We start from the raw sequence: 24,565 nt of genomic DNA on the forward strand, positions 1-24,565 counted from the left end.
AACACACCTCCTAATCGTGTCTGCACCTGGGTTAAATGCATTACTGAGCAAAATTTGGGTTTTGGACGCAAATAAGAGAGTAAAAAGTATATGTGTGGGTCAATGTGGCTGCTCTGTGGGCATTCCTGACCATCTGATTTGGCTTTTGCCATCTTCTGTAGGGTTATTGAATTGCTTTTCTTCAACCCTCATTGATCTTGTTATTTTGAGAGATTATATGAAGTGCTTAAAATGCAATGCAAGCATGTTCAGTGTGATTTGATAGAGGGGGAATAGAATAGAAGTATGGTGTAAGAGCAGTAATTTTGCATTAACATATTGTCTCCCTTGGGTGATTTTGAAAGAAAGATTACTATTCAAATTGTAATAGCATCATGAAAGGGGTAAATGGTATTTAAAGCTACTTATTGCAGTTATTTCTTACTTTGTAGTTAGATCTTATCTGACTCTTTGAGGGTTATGATTTAGAGCAGGCCTTTATAGCACGTCATCTGTTGGATGCATACAGTTGGTTCAGCGTGTGTGTATTCTGCAAAGGCTTTGAATTAAAAATTTTCTCGAAATTCAAGCCAATAGAGTATGAATAGAAAACCAATGAATGAAGTGAATTATGTCCCAAACAGGGCAAATGTCCAGTTGCAAATTCCTAACGAAGTTACTGCCGCCATACATGCTTCCTCTACGTGATTTTCTTTTAGAAAGTTATGTCTTGATCTCTCTGTTTGAGTTGGGGTTTACTTAAAAATATCATACCTATTGTGCATGTCTGTTCCCAGGAAAAAAGTTGATATTTTAGCAATTCAAACAATGAGTCAAAACAGAGGGCCATCACATTTCATTTTTGTCCTTTACGGAGAAATGAAATTTTGATAGGAAGATTCCGAAATATTTATTAGAGGCATTCATAAATAATTTAAACTTCAAAAGTTCTAACATACTAATCTTCTATGCCAGTCCATGAAATTGGAGAGAAACCCTTGCAAGTAATAGGATGCGTGAATAACAAATTTAGAGTAGTTTTCACAAAATTGGTGCTTATTGGACGTATTTAGCTCCAAGCGTGGACAACATAGTTTCGTACTTAATCCTGGGGAGTTACTGTCAGCATTGCTTTGAACTCCATGCACCAATTTGAATCTAATAGATGCAAAATGCATGTGCACTAATTGAGATTATTGTTGCCAGTTTTCAAGATAAGGGCAGGGAATGGCTGGGAAATGATTCTCCTGATTGGGTGATGATGTCACATTAGTGAGTCATAATGTTAATGCATGAAATGGAATCTTACGAATTAAATTGAAGTGTCTTTTATTTTTAAAGGCATCACACTCACTTAAGCTTGTCGCATTATGTATATAAGATTCCTTGCATTTTTAAAAATTTTGATGCACACTTTGCTTTATGAAATGCCCTTTCAAAATGAAACATTAGATTTATTCCCTGACCTTTCATTGTTTTCTGGTTGTTGCAACGGCCCTTAAACACCACAGTGATCAACCCAAAGGTTGGCTACATTGGTAGAACTCAACTCCTACCTAGTCGTTCAAGGCATGTGACATTGGTGCATCATAGTAGTGGGATCGATTGCGTTCCCTGAACCGCATGCGTGCGCTTCCCCAGCAACAACATCTGGTCCTCAAAATAAATCGCACGCCTTGAAGCCTTTGGGGCATCACTGAAAATTCGAGGCCTGTTCCTCTGGTCAGTAGACGAGTGGGACGTCCGCCTTCTACTGGACTATCGCGTCTTTTTGCTTGTGTCATGTCACGTGTGCATACTACTTTCTTTCTGTGGTGGTTTTTGCTGTTGCCCCTATTTTATCCCATGGTCCCCTCTTGTCTGCAGTCTTGGGTGGAGGAGAGTGAGAGGCGCGTGATGGAGGCGGAGGAGGAGCTGAGGCGCGTGAAGGCAGACGTGGAGAGAAGGGAGGGGGAGTGGCGAACGCGGGAGGAGGAGTGGGAGGAGAAGGAGCGGTGGTGGAGGGAGGAGAGGATGGCGAGGGAGGGGTGCATCGAGGCGCTGCGATCGGGGGAGGAGGAGCGCAGGGGGGAGGTGGATGTGTTGAGGGCGAGGATCCTGGAGCTGGAGAGGATTGGGGCGGAGGGCGTCTCCGTGGGGGTGCAAGCCACGGGGGTAGGAGCGGAGGAGGAAGAGAGGAGGAGGCGGGTGGAGGAGGTGGAAGGGATGCTGGAAGCCGTGTGTAGGGAGAATGACCAGCTCAAGGAGGAACTGGAGCAGGTGAGACAGAACTTGGGCGGCTGTTGAGAAATTGTGTATTTACATTAGCCATCTACTATTGCTTGCTATTTACCGTGGCAGAGCCTCTTAAAGATCCTGGAATTGGAATGTTTATGTGCAGATTTGATGAAAATTATTAAAATCTGCAAAATTTGCAAAAAAATATTACATGAAACTGATCATTCTGTTGCCAAGGGGATAGTTACGGTAAGGGATGGGAATTTCTGATATTTCGGATATTGGCCGGCCTCAGTGGCGGCGGGGTAACGTCATCGTCTGCCAATCTATGGGTCGCGGGTTCGATTCCCGCCTGGGTGGGTTTCTTCCACCTAGGGCTTGGGTGTTTGTAATCGTCTCCATTGTTATTCTTTGTTAATAGTCCGATGTAAAGGCCAGAGTGCTGTTTTCGGACTAAGGCTAAATAAATAAATAAATAAAATAAATAAATTTCAACATCCATAACTACAGTTTGGTGATAATATGTTAGCTATTAGAGGTTGTTTTGATTATTACCATTTCTGTACCCATTTCAGTCAGCCTTTTTTGTTTTAATGTTTCATCCTTGAAGCTACTTAACCTTTGCACAACAGTGTGAAAGTTTAGCAAGTATTATGATTCATCTTTGAATCTTTAATGGGCTTATGACATGAAGGTCTCGATGTGATCTTGTTGCATTTTATCAAAGTGCTCCTTTATCTTGCCTTGTCATAAACATTAAGTGGCAAAATGGAAATTATGGTGGGGTGTAATTAACTCTTTGTCATTTAGCAGTTAGAACCTTTTTAAGCACTGCATATGCCGTCATATAAGTTGACAGCAACATATATCATAAGATATTAAGACATTTATCTGTTATGTGGTATAAATGTTGGGCTCAATCCTTGCTTTAGGGTGACTTTCATGGAATCATTAAATTAATGAACCTACTGAAAATGACGTATGCACCATAAGTGATAGAAGAAGCCTTTTATTAAAAATGCCACTAATTAGAGTGCAGCCGTGTTGCATGGAGGAAGTGAGTGCCCACATTATAAGTATGGTTAAATAAAGGTTGCATAGAATCTGTTGAAACTGGTGTGCTCTAAGCCGTACTAAAACATGCTTGGAACAGTAAGATTAAATGTACTTTTCCTTTGCTATGATTACATTCAAGGATATTTGTGTGTGTTTGCTTTGTTTTCTCGAGCACAGATGAAAGTGAATTGCAAGGAAACTGAAGTTAAGAGAACTACGGGTGAATCGGTATCGCAACTGATAGAAGCGTCAGACGTGTGTGATTTCAGACCACAGGTGATATCCAAAAATGATGACGATTTGCGTAGGGAATATGAAAGCCAGATTCAGAATGTCCGAGAACTACGCGGGATGTACGAGGATAGGATGAAGACGGCTGAAGAACAGAACCGAAAGCTGAGGGAGGTGATCACGGAAAAGAATCGCCGGCTTGAGCTGAGTCAGCGCAGGTGCTCGGATTTGCGTGCACATGCAGAGGAGCTTGAGACACTCCTGGGCGAGCAGGAGAGTGTGGCCAAGGGCCTGCAGGCTCGCCTCTCCGCCTCGGTCGAGGAAGGTCGCGGCCTGGCTGCCCAGCTGGCCATGGTGAACCGCCTGTTTGGCAGACTAGGGGACACGGCAGAACTTGATTTTGAGCGGTTGCGCCTTCTGCAGAACTCTAGTGAGAATGGACAAGTGGGCAAAGAGGTAGCCGGTGACGGCAGCCGAGGGGATCAGGAAGGTGCCGAGGGCAACAAGAAGAAGGCTGAAGACCTGAAGGAAATTGCAGCTAGTCTGCCGAAGGTTTGGCGCTTACTGGTGGAACTCCTCGGGGAGGAACAGAAGGAGGAGGGTGAGGAAGAGGAAGAAGCCAAAAAGTCCGGTACAGATGGGTGCTTTGACAGCATCCCGACTCCTTACGGTCCCAAACTAGTCATCAGCGTGAGTCGCACATTCATCCGCCTGAAGGACCTCATCCTTGAGAAGAAGTCCCTGCAGAATGAACTCGGCAGGATACGGGATCTCAATGGACGGCTGGAGTCAAAGTTGAATCAGCAGGAGAGGAGGCTTGCGACGGTCAAGGTGGAGCTGAAGAGGACGTGGAGCGTGGTGGCCAAGATGCGGGCCCAGCACAAGCAACTGCACACTTCGGAGCAGGTGCTGCGTTACGAGCTGCAGCAGAAGAGGAAGCTCTTGGGAGAGCTGAAGAAAGAACTGCAGTACTGCCGTGAGAAGTGGGACTTGGCCAGGCTGAAGAATTCCCAGTCGGAGAAGGAGTGGCAGTTACTGAGGCAGGAGTTCAGGGCGAGGAAGTCGGTAAATGGTGACGCGAGACACGACTCGACTGAAATGAATTCCCCCGAGAGTGGTTTCTCCGATGGAAGGGGTGAGGATGAAGAGGAGGACTTTGGAGATGGAGATGTCGGAGGCAACCCAGTAAGAATCACGGGAGAAGAGGCAGGTGGGGGTGTCGTGATGCCCAACGCAGAAATTCAAGATGCCTCTTCGGATCCACATCAGGGAATTGAAGGGCAAGACATCGCGACCTTGGCTGAAAGCACAGCCACAGGAATGGGAGAAGAATGGGTTCAAAGGGTGAATCTTGACATACTGGCGGGAGGGTTGGAGGATGAGACAGCCCTCGCTCCTCCCAATGAGACACTTGTGATGAATGGGGAAGATGAGGTCGACAGTTGCAGCACCAACCCCCGGCTGGTTGCATCTCCACCCTTCGACATGTCATCATCATCCTCGGGGAGCACATTGGATTCTGGCTTGGCAAATGCACCACATCCGGCTGCCTCACCAGCGAGAGGTGCTAGTGAGAGGAGCATGGAGGAGCGTCTGCGTGCGAGGGCAGAGAGGCTCCGTCGGTTGGAGGAGCAATGCAGTCAGCTCTTCAAGAAAGTTACGAGGACGACAACAAGGAGTGCGGAACTCTCATCCCGCCTGGAGGAATTGCATGAGCAGTATGGGGATCAGGGGAGCGGAGGCGGTGAGGAGGGCAGATGGGGGAGCCCTGTTCGGGCCGACACGGAGACTGGGGAGGCAGTGCTCGAGGGCAATTGCTCTACTGCCCCTCGGAAGCCAATGCCCCCTTCTATTGAAATGCTCCCTCCACCCCCACCACCTCTGCCACACTCGCTCCCAGCGATCCGACTTCCCTCTCTGATTGAGTGTCACCCTCCCTTGAGGCCAGGCGCAAGTGCTCCGTCAGCGGACTTGGCATTGAGTGAAGAGGCCCATGCAGTGTTGATATCGGGTGACAATGTGAACGTTTTCGAGAGTCCAGATTGTGAAAGAGACTCAACGGAAACCATTCCTTCTGCAAACCCCCCCGTAGTCGGAGAGGAGGAGTCTCCAGTGCTCAGTTCGAGTGAGGTGACGGAATTGGAGGCATGCTCGCAGCCTCAGGAACTTGTGAATTCCAGGGAGATGCCTGAGTTTGGAGAGAGACAGGGTCCATCCTCCATCCAGGAAGTCAAGGAGGAAACACTGGTTTCAATAGCATCATTGACTCCTAATAACACAGCGACTGAACCTCGCGCTCTGCCTGCAGCCAGTTTGGAAAGTGCTGAGACTGTGATGTCTTCTGTGTTTTCCCTTCCCCAGCAGCACCTGAGCCATGAGGAACACTCAACAGGTCTTGGAGAAGAGACAGATGATATTCCCATAGCCGTGGGTGCTTCTGGTGCTATGCCAATGCAGGGCAATGTGATCAGTGAGACAATATTTGGTGGGATCATTGAAGAAGAAGAAGAAGATGGACTGATTGAGTTAGGAATGGAGAATGATCTGGATGAAGAGGATGACATGAACCTTGATGCTTTGGAGGCATCCATTGGAGGGGAGGATGATTCAGCCGAAGAAGCAATGGAGGACGAGCGAGAGGAAATGGATGAGGATGCTTACATTGCGAGGATGTCATCGACCATCTATGGCCTCCACCATGGGCCCCTCTTTGACGATGGAGGGGGGACTTCCGAAGACGAGGAGGGAGAAGTAATGCCAGACGACGAAAATGGCCATGAAGATGAAGACGATGACGACATGGATGAAGATGGCCTCTCTGATGGGAATGCCATCGCGAGTGGCTCCATAGGGGTTGCCAGTCTTCTGCTGCAGCAATTGCCCAAGCGAATGGACATCCTCCGACGCGAGCGTCACTCTCTGGAGCAGAGATTGGAGGAGGGTGAAGCTGCGCTGAGCAGGGCACTGGCCAGGAACGCCGTGGCTGAACGGCGCTCTCGGGCCCTCGAGAGGGGTCTTGCACAAGCCCAAGAGCGCCTCAGAGTTCTGGAACTGGAAGCGGCTGTCGAGGTAGAATGCTGAAGACTGTTCCATCTGAGTGATGGCCAATGTGTGATTCCTTAATCCTGTTTAACCACCTCCTTTGAATGAGGCACGGCTTGATCTAACAAGATAATTACTAACTGAGCTAGAGCTATGGTTGTTTAGCTACACTCAAACCCATTTCTAAACGTATTATTGTGTGCCCTAACTAGGAATGGTTTAGTGGATATTATGTTGAGGATTGGTTCTGTGTGTGACAGCAGTTGCAGTGGCTGTCCTCCTTCTTGTTTCTTGCCTGTTTGGCTATAATTGAAGCCACAACAGCAATTCATATGTTTTGTTTCAATCTAAGAAGAACGTTATGACTGTTACAGTATTTCAGGAACTGACCTGTTGAATGAAATGGAACCAATTAGTCCAATTTGAATGTAATGCTCAATTTCTTGTATTTTCAATTTTGTATTATGGTGAACAACTTAACTTTAGTGAATCGTGATCCTTTGTTTATTTTGAGCCATAAATTAATATTGCTGCTGGCTTCACTGCTGTTAACAGTGACTCTTAATTACTACTGTATCAACCTAAGAGAAGTAGAATTCCATATGCAGTATTTGAGCTTCCTAGAAATTGTAAATTAAATGTGTTTTTCCATCTAAAAGTATGTCTAGTATAATTTGTTCAGCCAAATTATAGATTGTTCTTTGGTAAATTGTTGCTTTTTACATTGTGAAATAATCATATAATTAATTTTGTTTGTGTTGATATTATATAGCTCTTAATCGATAGGCATATGCTACTAATTTCAATATCTCTCTCTCATTCATTGATGTATTTTAAAAATAATTTTTAAAGAACAATATGCTCTTATTGTCTCAGTGCTTTTTTATGCTACGAGGGCGGTTCAATAAGTACCCTGTTAGAAATGAAGAAACTATTTTTTCAAAAACATTTTTTTTATTTTGCAACATAGTCCCCTTTTATATAGATACACTTCTCCCAACGTTCCAGCCATTTTTTTAACCCCTCCAAAAATAGGATTTGTCGAACTCTCCAAAAGACGCCTTTGTCTCGGCGATAAATTCCTCTTTTGATCTAAATTTTTTTCCCACGAGCCACTTCTTCATGTTAGGGAATAAGAAAAAGTCGCAGGCAGCCAGATCGGGTGAATACGGGGAGTGCGGCAGCAATTCATAGCGTAGTTCATGCAGTTTGGCGGCGACAACTCTGGATGAATGTGCTGGTGCGTTATCGTGGTGAAACAGCACCTTCTTTTTTGCCAAATGTGGCCGTGTCTCCTTCAATTTTTTGTCAAAGAGGTCCACTGTAGTATTTCCCAGGGATCGTTCTTCCTTTTTCTAAAAAATCCATGAGGGTGACGCCATTTGCATCCCAAAAAACAGTTGCCATGACCATTCCGGCCGATCGGGCCATCTTCGCCTTCTTTGGAGCAGATTCACCGGGAGAAATCCATTGCTTTGATTGTTGTTTAGTTTCTGGTGTGTAATTATGAATCCAGATTTCATCAACAGTGACAACTCGATGCAAAAACACCTTCGGATCTCGCTTAAATTGCTGCAAACACTGCTTCGAAGCTGACAGCCAGACCAGCTTGTTCTCCACCGTGAGCAATTGCGGCATCCATCGGGCCGACAATTTTTTCATCGCCAACTTATCATGTAAAATATTAATTGCCGTTCCGGTCGACACACCCACGGCCTCTGCTACTTCGCTCACTTTTGTTCGTCGATCAGCGAGAATCATGGCGTGGACTTTTTGATTGAGTTCCTCGGTAACCACGTCTGCCGGGCGTCCTGGTCACTCCTCATCAAAAACAGATGTTCGCCCACGTTTAAATTCGTTGAGCCAATATCTAACTGTGGTCATAGATGACTAATAGTGACCATAAACAGCATCCAACTTTGCTTTTATCTCCTCGCATTTCTTCCAATCCAAAAACAAAAAGCAAATTACTGAACGATACTGCTCTTTTTCCATCTTAGCGAAAATCACAAAACATGTCTCACTCGAATGGCTGCCAAATCCAAACTAACCTTTAAATCAGTCTTAAATTTGTTTCACTGTCATTTGATAGATGGCAGCACACGATGATAACATAAACTTCCCTCAGGAATGCCCTTTGTTGTCAAATGCGGGTACTTATTGAACCACCCTCTTAATTTTCATGGATTTGCTGATGCTTGTTGTATGTCCTGAGTATTTGTATTGTTTCTGGTTGTGTTATGTTATAAATATTGGTTCTGAAACCATTTTATTTTCCATTTTGATTATTCTAATTTCAAGAACTGGTAATGGTAAAACCAAACCTTCGCTAATTTACTACTTCATTTTGTGTAATGATGTAGACCCTGTTACCTTCAGGTTATTGAAAACACTCTTCTTAATGAATATTTTCTTGACTTCTTGAAGCATTTCATTCCCATGCATAATATGCTAAATCAAGGTGGATTCAAAGATAGCATGTACACAAATGTGAATCTTGAAGTAGAAACTTTAGAAATGTAGTTTTGAGAGAGTTAAAATAGTTTTGAAAAAGCAATAGTGAATTGATCAGTTTTGTTTGATGTATTCATTTTGCTTTGGGAATGATTTGAAATGTTGATCACGGATGGTTCTGATGGATATGAGGTAGTGTTGTTTGGTTTATTTATGAAATATTTTGGCTTCTGGTATTCCTTTTAGTCAGCTTACAGTTACTGACACAATATTGAAATTACAGAGAAACAAGAGATTGCTGGAAATCAAAACTTCACTTGATGCTGTGAGCGGCGACCAAGTGGCTCCCACCACATCGGAAAGCAGGCAGCAGTCAGCCATGCATTCCACCCCTGGTTCTCTGACAGAGGAGATTGACCACCTTCAGCGGCAGACACTGGCTCAAATTGCAGAGTTCAAGGCAGCTGCTCTTGTGAGTGTGACCTCCTTGGGCCAACCACCCTCGTACAGATTCCCTTTCCCTTTTCACTTCTTTTTTGTCTGGGGAAAAGTATTCTTGACTCATTTTTCTTCAGGCTTTCAGTTTGACTTTTTCAGTAATTTTCACTACTCAGTTTCTAGCTTTAGATATTGAATGTCTTCCATCACATGTGATTTATTTATTTATATTTTTATTTATTATGAATATGATATCATGGAGTTGAGTGGAATGAGATCTGGGTATTTTCTTTTGCTCTAATCCCACTAATACAATATCATGCTTGTTATAGTTTTTAAATGTAATCAAAAGGTTATTAATACTATTATTACAACCATTAAATTGTAATTATGAAAATAACTCTTTTTATGCCATTAAAATATTACTAAATTAGTTAGTGCTGAATGCCAGTTTTATGAGAACAGAGTGATTAATAATTTAGTAAAAGAAAGACGTATATGTGGCTTAAATGACAAAAAAATACAAACGTAAACAAAATATAATTAGATTAGAGTATGAATATAATGATTAGAGTATTGGCTTTTTTTTACTTTTAAAATGATTTAACAATCTGAAGCCTTGGGCAGTCACCATTTTATGAAGACTTGGCCAAATTGGAAGTGGGTGTGACCGGCTAATTCTGTGTTGGGGTAATTGATTGTGCAGGTGTCCCGGGAGCAAAGGGAGCAGCTCTGCACCTTAACTGAAGAGGTTGAACGTCAGGAGAAGTTGGTGAATGCACTCGAGGGTGAGTTGGCTTCCTTGCGAATGGAGAGGAGGGAGCAGGCCAAGGCTCTGGAAGATGCCAGTGAGCGCCTGAAGGACGCCTTGGAATTGCTCTCTCACCGCGAAGAGGAAGGCCAAAGCATGCAGAACCAGCTGGATAAGGTGAGGAAAATGAAAGATGGCTAAGTCAATGGTGCTTTTGAATAGCCTACTTACGTGCACTAAATTCTGTCTGTGGGCTTCTGATAAACTAATGCTCTCTTGAGAGCCGTGGGCTGTTTATCATTTGATACCATTCGGTAAGTTCTCCCTCACAAAAGATGTCTACGCCTTGTTTCACTGGGCATTCATAATTGGGATGAGGATCAAGGAGTTCGTAAGCCCTTGGATTGTGTGTACAAGATTCGATCAGGACTGATAAATATGGTTTGTACAGTACCTTATATCTGGAAGTCAAGAAGTATGTATGGTGCACACCCTATTGTTAAGCATCGAAATGAAAGAAAAAAAAATCTGAAATGCTCAAAACTTGATGGAAGTGATAACTTTTATTGGGAGTAAAAGTATTTATTTTAACTTTGAAGGTAACAAACAGTATTTCTTCCTAAAATTATTGTAAAACATTTCTTCAATATCGTGAATGACTGGCAAAGAGCAAAATCTTTGCCGCTGATCAGGCAATCAATGCTACAGTCATCTCTTATGACACCCACTGGATATTCATTTTGTCAACTCTCTCCTTATGACTCAGCTACCAGTGTTTAACTTTGGGATATCTGGTTGATGTTCTCTAATAGCCCTTGTGTTTTTATTAGTACTGTATTAGCTATTCCTCCATTTTCCTTCTCACTATTCCAGCACATTGTACTTTTGTAATGCAGTGTGGTTTCCCATTTCTTCCTCCTCTATGAGCAATTTTGGTTTTTCAATTTGTGTAAGTCTACTAAATTTTGCACCAATAATTTTTGTGAGCAATACTGAAACTGAACTACGCCCGTGGTTTGGTACAGCGTGGAAATATGGTAATTGAAGCAGGATTATGGGCGTCGATTGGAGGCTTTTGAAATGTGGATATGGAGAAGGATGGAATTGGGCAAGTGGCCAGAAAGGCAAATAAATGAGGAAGTGGTAGGCAAGAGTAAAAGGGGTGGAGAGGGGAAAGTTGGGAGGAATCATAAGGAGTCAGGAAAAATAAATGAAGGGTAAATTGATCGGCAGTGGGATGTTGAAGACTGTGATAGAGGGGAGAATGCTAGGCAAATGAGGAAAAGGGAATACAAGGATAGGGATGGCTAGGTTTATGCAGTGTATGTTTTCCATGCATAAGTCCAATTAATTATTTATTCTATTCAGTTAAGGGAAGAGTTGGAGAGTTCAACTCGGGAAAATGCCATCGTTTCCTCCAAGCTGGTTGATGCTGAAGAAAGAGTCTCTCGACTAACGGCAGAAATCGAGCAGCTTAAAGACGATTCCATGCGCTTGCAAGAGGTGGTGATCAAACTTACTGGGTGAGTTATTTGCTAGTACACCTGTCTAGTGGCAAGTCAAAGAATCAAGGTGAATTTTTTCAATGCAATTCTCAGAAGATATTCAATCATTAAGTTAAATTGGTATGATGGGTAATGTGCATCTTGTAAAATGTAGCTCTTAAACTCTAAGAGTTGCATTTTGAGGTAGGATTGGCATAATAATAATATGCTGTCCTGAATGCCCAGAAAATGTTGTAAAATAAGTTTGGGTGAAGAAATCCATTTGTATTCCATGTATCTGAGTTCAGAGCCCTCTGGAGTCAATGCCATCATATTTTCCACTCCAATCCGTGTTGATCTCATAGAAATAAACACAGCTTATTAATAAAATGAGACGTTTCAGGTGTAATATGGTGGAATATCATAATTAATTAAAAGTTAAAAAAATGCAATTTTCCACAAAATAAAATTTATTAATGCGACCAGTTTCAATAAAAATTTTCCACAAAACCAGTCGCATTAATAAATTTTATTTTGTGGAAAATTGCCAATTTTTAATTTTTTAACAGCTTATTGAGTTGGCTTCAACTTTGCAAGTTTCATTGACTTCATCATGACCTCTTTGACATAATCCAATGGTCCACATTGGTACTCAAAGGGGTTATATGTACTTGGGTCATACTCAAAGACGCATGTCTCCTCATAAGTAGCCACCTATATTAAACAATTGCGGCCACTTACACCGTGCTCTAAGAGGAGAGAAGAAAGAAGGTTGTCACACAAGCAGTCTTCCGACATCACCTTGGGGACCATCTAAGCACGCCACTTTCTCATGGCTACATATTCCGTAAGAATGCAATGCACTTGCAATGGTTTTCTGAATATTTCACTCTTCTGCAAAATCACATCCTGACACTTGGGGGTCAATTAGAATCGAGCATGTGTCTCACTTTTTGCACAATTTCATCACACAATGTGTTGTCGATGGGCATTCCTCATCGGTCAACCTCCTCTCTACCCTCCCAGGACATCCTGCGCAGAAACAGGGAACGATCACTTGGGACATTTGGGACAAGTAAATCATCATCATGATGTTGCTTGGAATCCTTTGTTGTTGACCAGAGTGCGAAGGTGACTCTTCTGACTGTGACTGCAGATGTTTCTCAACTTTTTTGTCGTTTTGTGGCGAGTGTCTGTGCAGTTGCACTTGCAAATCACCTTTGCATATCAATTTGCTGAAAAATGTATGACAGACAGTAGTGCAGTGCTATGCTTATCTGATTCTTAAAAGTGCTTACTGTTTCACGGATGATCTTTTACAAATATTCCATTAAGTTTATTTGAATAATAGAATACAGCAATCCCTCATCAGCCAAAGGTTCCATAGCTTCTAAACATCATCGTAATGGTAAGTAATTGCAATACGCATTAAATCACTTGAAGTTTAAAGCCATATGCCATAAATACATGTAATTTCCCTCACTTGGAAGAGTACATGTTTAAGCATTTTGGAGTTCTTAAAAATTGAAAAAACTGATGTGATTTTGCTGCAGTAACTTATATTGTGTCATCTACTAATGTAATCAAAATGCAGCATTATTAATGAGTGTACAGGGTGTGGCGCTTATCTTTGGACACATTTCTATTTGAATTTCCCACCATATCATAGTTCCACTGGAAGTCGCGATTGGCATTGTTGAAAGCTGTAGGCATCTGGTAAACAGTCATAACCTCAAAATGGCCGAGAGGTTACATACAAGTGTGGAGTACAATGGAAGAGCCACTATTATCAAAAGTGGTCTCGCTCGGCGTTACATTTCAAAATAGTTCGATTCTTCTAGTAGCCCAGATCAAGTGTTTACAAAATTTTGCTAATAATTATGCTTTGAAGAAGTCTGGGGAATGTATCTGCTAACCCGGCAAGGAGACCTCAATCGAGGGAAGGCATGTCACGAACTGCGGCAGTCGTCGATAAAGTTCATTTGTAGATTTCAGAGGACCCAGGGCGATCGCTGAGGAAATTGGCGCCAAAATTGAATTTTAGCGAGGGAACAATGCGTCAGATGGCAGAGGAGGACCTGAGATACAATTTGTGCGCAATAAAGGTGCGACACATGCAGTCTGAGGCTGCCAGAGCAAAGCAGATTGCTCGCTGCAACCTGCTGTTGTGTTCTCTAAAAAAATGAAGCTGTGGGGCGAATCAGATTCTTACCTGATGAAAACATTTTCACCGTTGACGCGAAGATCAACCGGAGAAATGATCGCTGGCTCGCCCACGACCCCGAGGACGTCCCGATTGTTGATCGTACAAAATTTCCAGCTAGTGTTCACGTCCTCGGTGTTGTGTCCTGTGCGGGTGGTATCACGCCGCCACGATTCTTTGCAAAAGGGAGAAACTATCACAAAAGAAGTCTTAACTGCAAATTTTGAAGAATGTCGTCGTGAAACTGTGGATGGAAACTCAAGGCCTCGGGGAGACAATATGTCTTTCAACGGGACGACGGTGCACCAGCTCATAAGAGTCATTTAGTCCAAAACTTGCTCTCAGATATTGATTGACATGTTCTGGTCGAAGGAATTGTGGCCCTGGATTTGAACCCCCTTGGCTCTTATGTATGTTTGGAGTGTAGTCGAAAGAGTTACGAGGCACCCTAATGTCACATCTCCACGCACCATTAACGCAGCAGCATTCGCGAATATAGACAGCGCTGTTTTAAAGAGTGCGTGCAATTGATTCAGGGTAAACAAGAGTGGAGGCGGTTAATGCAGCTGAAGGGGGTAATTACATTGAGAGTAATGCTACTCTTGACAGATACCAATACTTCTATGCAAAAGCATTTCCATTTTCATTTGTATATTTTTTAATAAATTTGCTTGTAAACAAAAGTTCTATTTGTCAGGATTTAAGCGCCGTACTGTGTGAAAGTCATTCATCTTGACCTTGGAATACGCAGTGTTAGAGGATGCCTAGGTAGCGTGTTTGGCCAAAGCACTTGACCAGGTGTTGAGGGATCCCTGTTTGAATCCCAGTCAAGGTTTTTACGCTTTGAATGAAATTGCTGCATTTTGGTGTTCTCTTGTTATGATTGCATTGCTTGATCTGCTATGAATCGACTTATTTCCAAGTAGGGATTCTTTTCTCTGAATGTTTGCAATTGTCTTCTTGGCGTGAGCAGGGAGAAGGAGGACTTGTTCCGTGCCAACCACAGACTGGAGGAGATGCGGCGCCTCGTCCTGGAGGACTCCAAGTGGGTGAATGACTGCGAGATCGAGACTTGCACTGCATGTGGTGTCTCCTTCTCGCTCATGATTCGACGCCATCACTGTCGCAGCTGTGGGAAGATATTCTGCGGTGCCTGCTCCTCCCATTGGCTCACCTTGAACTCTGGTCCCGGCTCACAGGGCTCTTCCTTGGTGGCGGGCATGGTGGAATCTTTGATTGGTTCCGGCAAACGTTCCAGGGCATGTGCCGAATGCTTTGCGGCATATGCCAGGGAGGCTGCTGAAGCAGACTCCAGAAGCTCGAAAGCATCCATCTCCTATGGAGATGGAATTTGTGATAGCAAACCAGGGCCATCCAAATCAAATGATGGCTGTGGATCAAGTAACTCTGAAGGTAAACTATTGCTCTAAGTTTCATATTTGTTCCTGCTTTTTTTCACTAATTCAGCATCAAAAGTACTATGAATAGATGAGGTGTACTTTCTCCGCATCTTAAAACTCTAATTGTTTTCGATAAATCTTTTAAATGTCCATAAATCCACTGTAATAAACCCCACAATTGGCTTTGACAACTGGGGCTGGAGCTAAACTTTAACAAACCTTTTCAGTCTTGGGAAATGCAGACGAATCCAGGATAGGGGAACCAGCCCTTCTTCCTGTGCTATTATTTGGTTCCCATTGAAGTTTTAGTGACCAGATGGTAATGGCTTGTGTAATGTCATTCATACCAAGCTTGCGTGCAATTTCATGGACAAATATTGCATACAATTGCTCCTGCATCTTTAAAATGAAAGACAAAATTTGACTGAGTAATTCTGTGTGTTACGTATTGATTCCTCATCGTCCATTCACCTTGACTACTCACTTTTTCACAGGTGCAAGCAAACTTCTCAAATCGCTTAAATTGAGATTCACTCTCACTCTAGAGTGGTCAAAACATAATTATCCAGGCTGAAGGGTCACTAATATTTTACTCCCCCTTACCATTCCCTCTTATACTTCAGGATTAACTGACCCTGTCTTTCCTACTGGTGCTGTGGAGGAGGGAGTTGATGGCAAGGACGAAGTGGACGAAGAAGATGATGCCGAGGATTTTTCAATGATTAGCGAGGAGGAGGTTTTTCTATCGCAGTGTACTCCATATGTTCCTAACCCAGTAACTCTCCAGTATTGGAAATCATGGTGAGAATTGATGCCTCTTTCCCCTTAGTTTGGTGAGCTTCTTTGGCCCTCTCAAGTGCGTTCAAACCTCTCTCGCTAATATTCATTCCTTAGGCTCTGTGAATACACTTCAGTCTCAGAAAAATTCACTAATCACGCCTACTTGTGTGACAGTTGATGCTTTTGGAATCCTCCCGCTACTAAATCAAATGTCTTTGCAAAACCCATTGCATTGAACTAAGTCAGTGAAGGGTGTGTTGTTGTTTGAGCACATGCAAACTCATCTCCTCTTGCCATTTCTTCGAGTGTGTGTGATGCTGAATTTTTTCACCATTAACCCAGTTCTGAAATTTTGAAATTTATTTGGCAAACTTATAACTGTGTTAATTTTGAAATATTTGACAGCAATCAAGAAATTATCTGGTAATTGGCTGTGAATGTTTTCACACTGTGCTGTAAATTTGATGGGAACTGTGAAATGTTGATTGAGGGAATTTGGTTCCCCTTGTGTCATTGCATTTCATGCATTCCTATGGAAAACTTGCATGTTAATTTCAGTTGAATTTGCCCAAGTAGAAGCGGTTGTTTTGTTGCTGCAATTGGTAATGAAGAAATCACTCTTTGACTTAAATTTGAGCCTCAGTAAAATTGTTTTGATTTCACGAGGGGTGCATGTATCATAACGAAAAAAGACTGCATCTACCTTGCATTGTATTGCACAGAAGTATGGTTTGCATTATTTGTCTTCATTAAATTTAAAACAAGTTCCCTTTAATGCCATTTCAATAACTATCATTTATACATTTCTATCCCATTCCCCAGTTCTATTGAAATTTGTTTTTTTAAGTAAACAGATATTTACTTATAATTTGTATATGGATTTCTGATAGCGTTAATATAGGAGCTTGTTCTCCAACAATGTCACTAATACCACAAACTGTAACTCATTTGAAAAGGAACAGAAAAGGGGAAATTTGAAATATATATCTTTTGAAGATTAAAAATCTTCAGAAGGTAAAATTTTTTGTCTCAGGCGTAACTTTGTGGAATTTGCATTACATATGGAAATGAAATGAAATCAGTGACTTTGTAATTCCACGCACCTTTTGTGTGTGGAACTACCATGTCAATTATTTCATTTCGTTTCAATACTTCAAAAGGTATGTGTTTCAGATATATGATAGGAGACTTTTGGGGGTTGAGGTCAGCTTATACGATTCAGGCATTCAGTCATTGCCTTCACCTTTTGGTTGGAGCAGACATTAAATTGTGTGCGTGTGTACTTTTCGATTCTGTCCTCTTCAGTGAGATTCAGTCTGGAGTGACCTCGTCCGGCTCTGACCTGCTGGCGCTCTCCATCCCGGAGAGTGGTACTGGGGGGAAGGGGAAGACAGAGGAAGTGTGGGTGAGGGCAGGGGCCATTTACTCAGTGCCTCTTCTCATCGAAGAAAAAAACATCGACATTCTCTGGGAATTCTCCACCAATCCCAACGTAAGTATTCCACTGCAAGTTTTGTCATTTCATTTTGACTGCTAGCAGGCCTGAGAAATGTGGGAGAACTTTCAAGTCTAGGGAATCCTTTCAAGTTCAAGTGAAACTTTGAGTTTCATCCTCAATACTTTGGCACCATGAGTATAATGTACCCAAAAATGCTGATTGACGGAAATAGGGTTGCAAAAATAAATCATAATAATAATGGCCTTACCAAGAATGAGAATAACCAGAAAAGAAGTAATAATTTTCCTAGAGATTTATTGTTTCTTTTTGTGGACTGGATGGGACAACACTGTCCCACATTCCTCGAGCCCAGGGCTAAATGGCACTCTTAATAATAATTATAAATTTGAAGAAAACTGGTAATAAAAAAGTAGCATTAGGACAAGGGGCAAATGTATGCCGGAGCAGTAGGGAACATTGGGGAGGCCGTGGGGGTGCGCATTAGAAAGAAGAAGACCCTTTAGGGGACACCCTGTCCAGCATCCACTGCAAGAGTGAGGGAGCAGAGGTGAAAAAAGCCTTAAGTTGACCCAACCGGGCAGGTAGAGAGGAGATTGGTATGCACCAAGTGGTATTGAGAGCCAAAAGGCCCCTCCCTAACGAACAGAGACTCGGGCAGGGTCCGTAGACTGCCGTCCATCATCCAGGAGGCCCACCTGTGCCACCTGCATCCCTTGAAAATGTTGTAATCCTGCGTGACGGCTGTAGAGCCAGAGATGGTCAGCCACAACAAATAAGGAAAGTTGATGGTGGGCCAAGAGTTGAAAAGGTCTTGGCAGTGGTATTGATGAGGGAATAGTCCAAGGTCAGCCTCAGGTTTGAGAATGAATTAACTTGGATGATATGCAAAGTTTGTATAAGAAGTATCAGTAAGAATTTTTTCCAGACAAGTGCTTTAAGTGCTGAATTCAGACAGTCGGTTAAGTGTGGGTATGATCATTTATTTTATTGGCATTGATAAGATGACAGTGCTTACCATTATCACTGAATATTTGGCGATGCGAAAGAACTGCACTAGCTAAACTCATCCCAAAGGTCTTGATGGACGGCCAAGAGCAGTCAAGTGTCCGCTTGCAAAGAACTTCTGCGATGGCATCGCGATGATCCCCTCACCCCATTACAGTCCCAATTTGGCACCAGCACTCTATTTCTTAATCCTTATAAAAGTGAAATCCTCCCTCAAGGGACACCACCATTGGACCCTAAGTCAAGTTGTCAAAGAAGCACACGCACCCTTGAGGACCCTCCAGAATTCACATACCAGGGAGCCTTTGAGTCGTAGAAAAGCTGCTGGGGCAAAAGTTTGTCTACGGTTAAGGAATGTACTTGGAAGAATTTCGAGGCATTGTATGAGCAATATCTGAAATATATCTATTTTTATGTAATGTTTGCCGATACTTTTCATACAAACTATGTGTGGGTATACATATTTGTGGATTTACAGAAGCAATGCTTTCTACAGAGTGGTAATGGCATTTGACCGTGCGCTCAGGGCTTCATAGTTATCTCAAACGTGTATAGATGCCGTGCATCTCTAGATACATGTATATATGCACGTAAAAATTATAAATAGTGTGAGTAAAAATACATCTGTATCGGATGTGTGTGTGTAAAAATAAATCTATGTTTGGATTTTTTCGATTTTCATTACATAATGCACATTGTCATTTATTCGATCATCTGAACATTTTTCCATAGATATCGCATGCATTATCGATGGGAAAATACGGTATTGACTTCGTAATTGCACACTTTGTATTTAAAAACACGACTTAGGTTTCAACATTGAACGTCATCGTCATGTCGAAACCTCGGTCGTGTTTTTAAATAAAGTGTGTGGAATTACAAAGTCAATAATTTCATTTCAATACATTATGTAAATTCCATAAAGTTCCACCAGAGACAACAAAAATACTCAATTGATGATACAATCCCATTGCTTTAATCCATTTGTATAAATTAAATAATAATATAAATGAGCGATTGGGATGGTGTGGTGGCTAACATGCAGACTTCCCACCGAGAGGGCTCGGGTTTGAATCCCAGAGGCGGCAGATATATTTCAGTGTTATCCCTGATGCCTACTTGAGGTGCTTTGTGGAGAGCCTTTTGAGTTAGTACGACGTCCGTCAAATGGGATGTTAAACTACGGACATATTGGTACCTTTTGTTAATGTTAATGGTAGACTAATACCTCTGCTCTGCAGAACACTACTAAAACGTACAAATTAGTGTTGGTAGTTAGTTGTTAGGTAGTGTTCTGCACTGCTCAGTCAAATGTGTTCTCAGGTATGCTTAAGTTATACTGTCCATAGAGGAAATATACTCACTTGTATATAACTTTCCCATCTTGCTGACAATTTAAGGATATTACGGTTGATGATTTTCTATGTGACAACATCGTCTGGTTAACGGCAATTGAATTCCACCAGATTATATTGAAGGTGGCAGGATTCTACGGCTGGATGAAGTTGTCCAAGTTAACCGCTGTTGACAAATAAGTAATGCTATGAGAGCATTTGTTTATATCCTTGTTATTATTATTATTATGATACATATTAATTATTATAAATGTCATGATATTAGTTAAATTAATACTGATTATAACATTTAAATCATGTTAAAGTTTTTGTTTATTAATTTCTAGTGCCAAATGATCGTTTTATTGAAATTGGAAAGTTTGTTGCTGATGTCATTTTCTGTAATTGAATCATTTCCAATTTATTTTTTTGAAATTGTGAAGGCAAATTAGGTTATATGGCATTATTATATAATTGATACAAATTAAATAACCATAAATGGAAAGCATTAATTATTCTTAAACCACTCTTTGGAAAAGATTAAAATATTATTATATACATATGTTCATGTGGACTTTCCATGCACAGACTGCATTCCATCATAAGCGTATAGCATACTTGGCTGCGGAGGTGTATCTTGTATAGGAAGAAGAGGGAAATGTCTTGAAAAAGCTACTTATTTTACCCTGCTTGCTTCTTTGCAGTTGTTTATGAGATACTTGTAATCGCCTGTAAGGTTCTCAAATGTCGACAATATTTTTGCATGTCTGTGTCTAATTTTTTCTCTATTAAATTTGTGATAGCACCCAGGCTTTCCTGAACATTTTAGATTTTATTAATTTTTCAGCAAGATGTTCCTCCGATTCCAGAGGTACATTTTTTACTGCCCAAACAATTATTCTATGGGCTATTTCTGCCAATGTTTGATAACCCAATTCGCCTTCATCAATGTAAATCCAGTCCTTAACATTTTTAATAATCTAGGATATTTTCCATGCAGACTGCAAAAGTACCTGATAATAAACTAATTCGAATTAGTTTTATTTCTATTCATCTTTTTAAGATAGGATTTTGGTGGACCCAGCGTATATCCAAGCATTGAATGCTTCATATGAACGTTTTGCTTTGATTTGCAGAGTATCGCTTTCTCTGTCCTGTACAAGACGAGCATGGATGTGCCGATGTCTAGCGCCTTAATCGTTGTGCCAACCACAAGGGTTAATTCACACTTAACACCCATCCGTGGCCGTCTCCGTCCCAAACGCTCTGGAGTGTATGTCCTGATGTTTGACAATAGTTTCTCAAGGTAAGTCTGATTTTTCATCCACATTTCATTTCAAGTTTTCCAGCGCATGCATTACTCTATCCTGCCCTGAACATTGGTTTGAGTAAAATTCTCAAATTTGATGCCAAAATCCTCTGCGGACGTTCAACACGAGTATTCCTTAAGTAAAGGTTTTTCACTCTGCGAGGGAGTTCATTTGATGCAACTGCAGTGCATGTAAATGCCCTTTCTATAACTGTGCTTACCATGTTACTTGAAATTTGGGCATGGCCAAGTTTTGGCAAATAAGTTTTGCCTCTGCTTATTTTTTGTTTTTCTTGTAAAAAGATTAAAAAATTGATATTTTTATTAATATGAAATCTGATTAGCTATTTTCATTGTTAAATATTATGGTTATTTTGATCACTTAATCCCACTTATTGGCAATATATTTAAATACTTTAAAAAATAAAAATTTTTAGCTATTTCCTGTACAAGTGTGTGTATGTGTATTTTCCATGCTATTATTGTTGTACAGTAAAAAAAAAGCTATGTTCAATTTGATAACCATTGCTGATGTACATAGGCACAGCACAAGAGGCTACAATGACTTGAGGATAACTACTCGCAACTCGAATATGCTTGCCGAGAACCCTTGTTATGCTGGAGTCTAATTCCTGAAAGCATTACCCAGAAAACTAAGGGAAATTTGCGGTAATTTTAATCTGAATTTAATCCTTTCCCGTGCAAGCATCAATTCTACACTGTGGATGTATTCATGTCTCTCTCTGTCGATAAATAATTTTATTCTCATGTAGGCTGATACTGCTTCTGTTTTATTTCTTATTTATTTGTGATTGTACCAATAGTATTCAAATGCCAATTGCATTTGTGTCTGTCTGGGATATTTGCAATCAATGTAAAGTTTTCCATAAGTGCCTCAGACATGCCTTTTAGGGACCAATAAACAATAATCAATGATTCCACCATTAAGATTAGTTGGCAGTCCTCTGGGAAAAGCTAGTCCTTTGAAAAAAGGGTGCTGACTCCAAAGTGACATGCCTTACCTTCTATTTTCTCATAGCTTTATTTCCGGGGTAAATGATTATTATTGATAGGCCTCCCCCTTTTCACTTCCTCTGCAGGTTCACAGGCAAGACCATCTCGTACTGCCTGAGGGCGGAGATGCTGAGCAAGGGGGGGCAGAGCGGGAGGGAGAGTGCGACAAGCAGCAGCCGATCATCAGTGGAGCCGTTCCCCGACCTCCCTGCCCATGGGGAGGAGGCCAGTGGTGACGGCACTGATGAAGGGGGGCATGGCAATGTAGAGGGGGGGAGGGACGGCACGGGAGAAGATGCTCACGATGATGGGAAGGTCCAAGTCTTGGAGGACGAGGGATGACCGCCATGACGCAAACTGACACACGCAATTGCACTGAACGCATGTGCCCTGTAAGGGAGTGTGCTTACGTCGGTCGACCTGGAGCAGTTGCGTGGGGCCACTCCGAGCTGAACTATCCCACCTGAACTTCTCTCTTGTCTATGCATTTATCGAATCATTCATTAACCACCGATTCCTTTTGAGTCCAAGGCATTTCACTGCGTTACTACTAAGGGCATTACTCAGCTCACTTGTCTTTGAGACCTCCCCAAATCCTCCATATTAACGAATGGACGCTGACGATTGAATTGTGAAATATATATATATATATATATATATATATATATATATATATATATATATATATATATATATATATATATATATATATATATATATATGTATATATATATATACTCATATCTCAATATATTACTCGGCACAAAATGGGTTGTAATATCAGAAAGCATGGTTTTTGATGGGTGTGTGTGTGCCTTGTACTTGGGTGGGAGGGAGTTGATTTTTATGTTCGTTGAGTTACCTGATTTGTTTCCGAAGGGATATCATTGCCACAGATAATCGTTGTGGCATTAATAGTGAGATTAAAAAAAAGTACTATGTACGATATGTGATTATAAAGAGATGTGGATGGGCTGTTAAGCAGGATGTTGTTGAAATATGTCTATAATTTGAATTGGAGAGTTTTGGTAGGCATCTTTTTTTATATAATTACGTTTGCAATGCTTATGTCAATTGGAGAGGCAGCACCTGTCAATGGTATCTCTGATTGCATGATTTATTTTCATAATATTGGATTATTTTACATAGATTGTCCTCAGTAGATGTTAATATCGTTATGTAATTATCAAACTTGTTTTTATATAACTTTTTATAGCACATTTATTTATTGTGAAACTTTTTTCTTTTAAAAACATGAGGCAATATATAGGTTTCAGCAGTGCCTGGTTATAACTCTGTGGCACTTATGTGAAAAAGACTATTTGAAGACTGATTGTGTATTTCTTTTTAAGATTTGTCACACCATTGACATTGCTGAAGCTTGCTGATCATTTAATATTAATAATAAACTTAATGCTGTCCCGTGCTGTTACTTGAAAATCTTTCTTTGTGTTGATTGAGATAGGAGAGCAGAGAGAAGAGCGGAAGATGCAGTTTTGTAGTTGATTCTCCAAGGTCTTGATTGCATTACTTTTTGATTCATTCGTTTTGAGTGAAGAATGCAGTTGTCAAATTCTCGATACCTCATCCCAAGGAGTGGAAGGCTGTGAGGATATGATGACAGCATTGGGATCCATTCCACTTGTTTCCAGTCTTTAGGGAAGTTACACGATTGAGGACCAGGAATCTAGAGCGAGAGGTGAAAGAAGGAGTTGACCCTATGTCTGCTTCAGAATCAGCACAATTCATTTTTAATGAATTTAAAGAAAAATTTTTGGCAATCGGGAGTTTTTAGAAGATGCAAAGAGAGCTGCAGTGAAATAAAAACTACTGCGTAGGTGATGAGACCAATAAAAAAACGTTTCACCTGGATGATTTTTTTGATTGAAAATAACCATCGGAATAAGTTACACTATTTCAAGTGAGGAAGGTGAGAGTGTAAACTTTCATTATCACAGTCACTGAAATATTTTCCATCTATGGTGGTAATGCTTGGAATATTTTGTTATGTACTATTAATATTTTTTAGCACACTTTTGATTTATTCAAACTTATCTATCAGAAATCTCCCAAGCTCCAAATAAGCCCTATTTTTTACTTTGAGCAATGTGCATATATTACTGAGGATGTCTTTTTTGCTAAAACACATCTGTTATTATTTATTTTATGAGTATACTGACCTATTTTTGCTTTAGATATATGAACTGGAGTGTACTCGCTGAGACAACTGGAAAAGTTGAAACTATAGCATTCGCTGCTTTTATTTTAAAGCAAATGAATTTTTTTTGTTGGTCCAGGGGGCACAGTAATGAGTTAAAATACTTTAAAGGCACATCAAGTGGATGTCACCTACATAATGACAAAAACACATGAATATGTGAAAAAAATATAAATGAAAAAAAGGAGTAC

General features: G+C 41.2%; 1 protein-coding gene across 1 annotated transcript; it reads left to right on the forward strand.

Moving 5' to 3' along the window:
• Positions 1-1,988: 1,988 nt before the first annotated feature.
• On the forward strand, positions 1,989-23,588 carry LOC139688653 (uncharacterized). The gene is made up of 10 exons (XM_071586219.1): positions 1,989-2,238; positions 3,430-6,552; positions 9,263-9,451; positions 10,124-10,345; positions 11,537-11,691; positions 14,829-15,268; positions 15,879-16,056; positions 17,341-17,527; positions 20,970-21,139; positions 22,243-23,588. Exons 1-10 carry the CDS (start codon positions 1,993-1,995, stop codon positions 22,496-22,498), a joined length of 5,166 nt encoding a protein of 1,721 aa, XP_071442320.1. The 5' UTR covers positions 1,989-1,992; the 3' UTR covers positions 22,499-23,588.
• Positions 23,589-24,565: the final 977 nt, after the last annotated feature.

Source organism: Hetaerina americana, unplaced genomic scaffold (genome assembly GCF_022747635.1).
Source record: "Hetaerina americana unplaced genomic scaffold, ioHetAmer1.1.p SCAF_21, whole genome shotgun sequence".
NCBI lineage: Eukaryota > Metazoa > Arthropoda > Insecta > Odonata > Calopterygidae > Hetaerina > Hetaerina americana.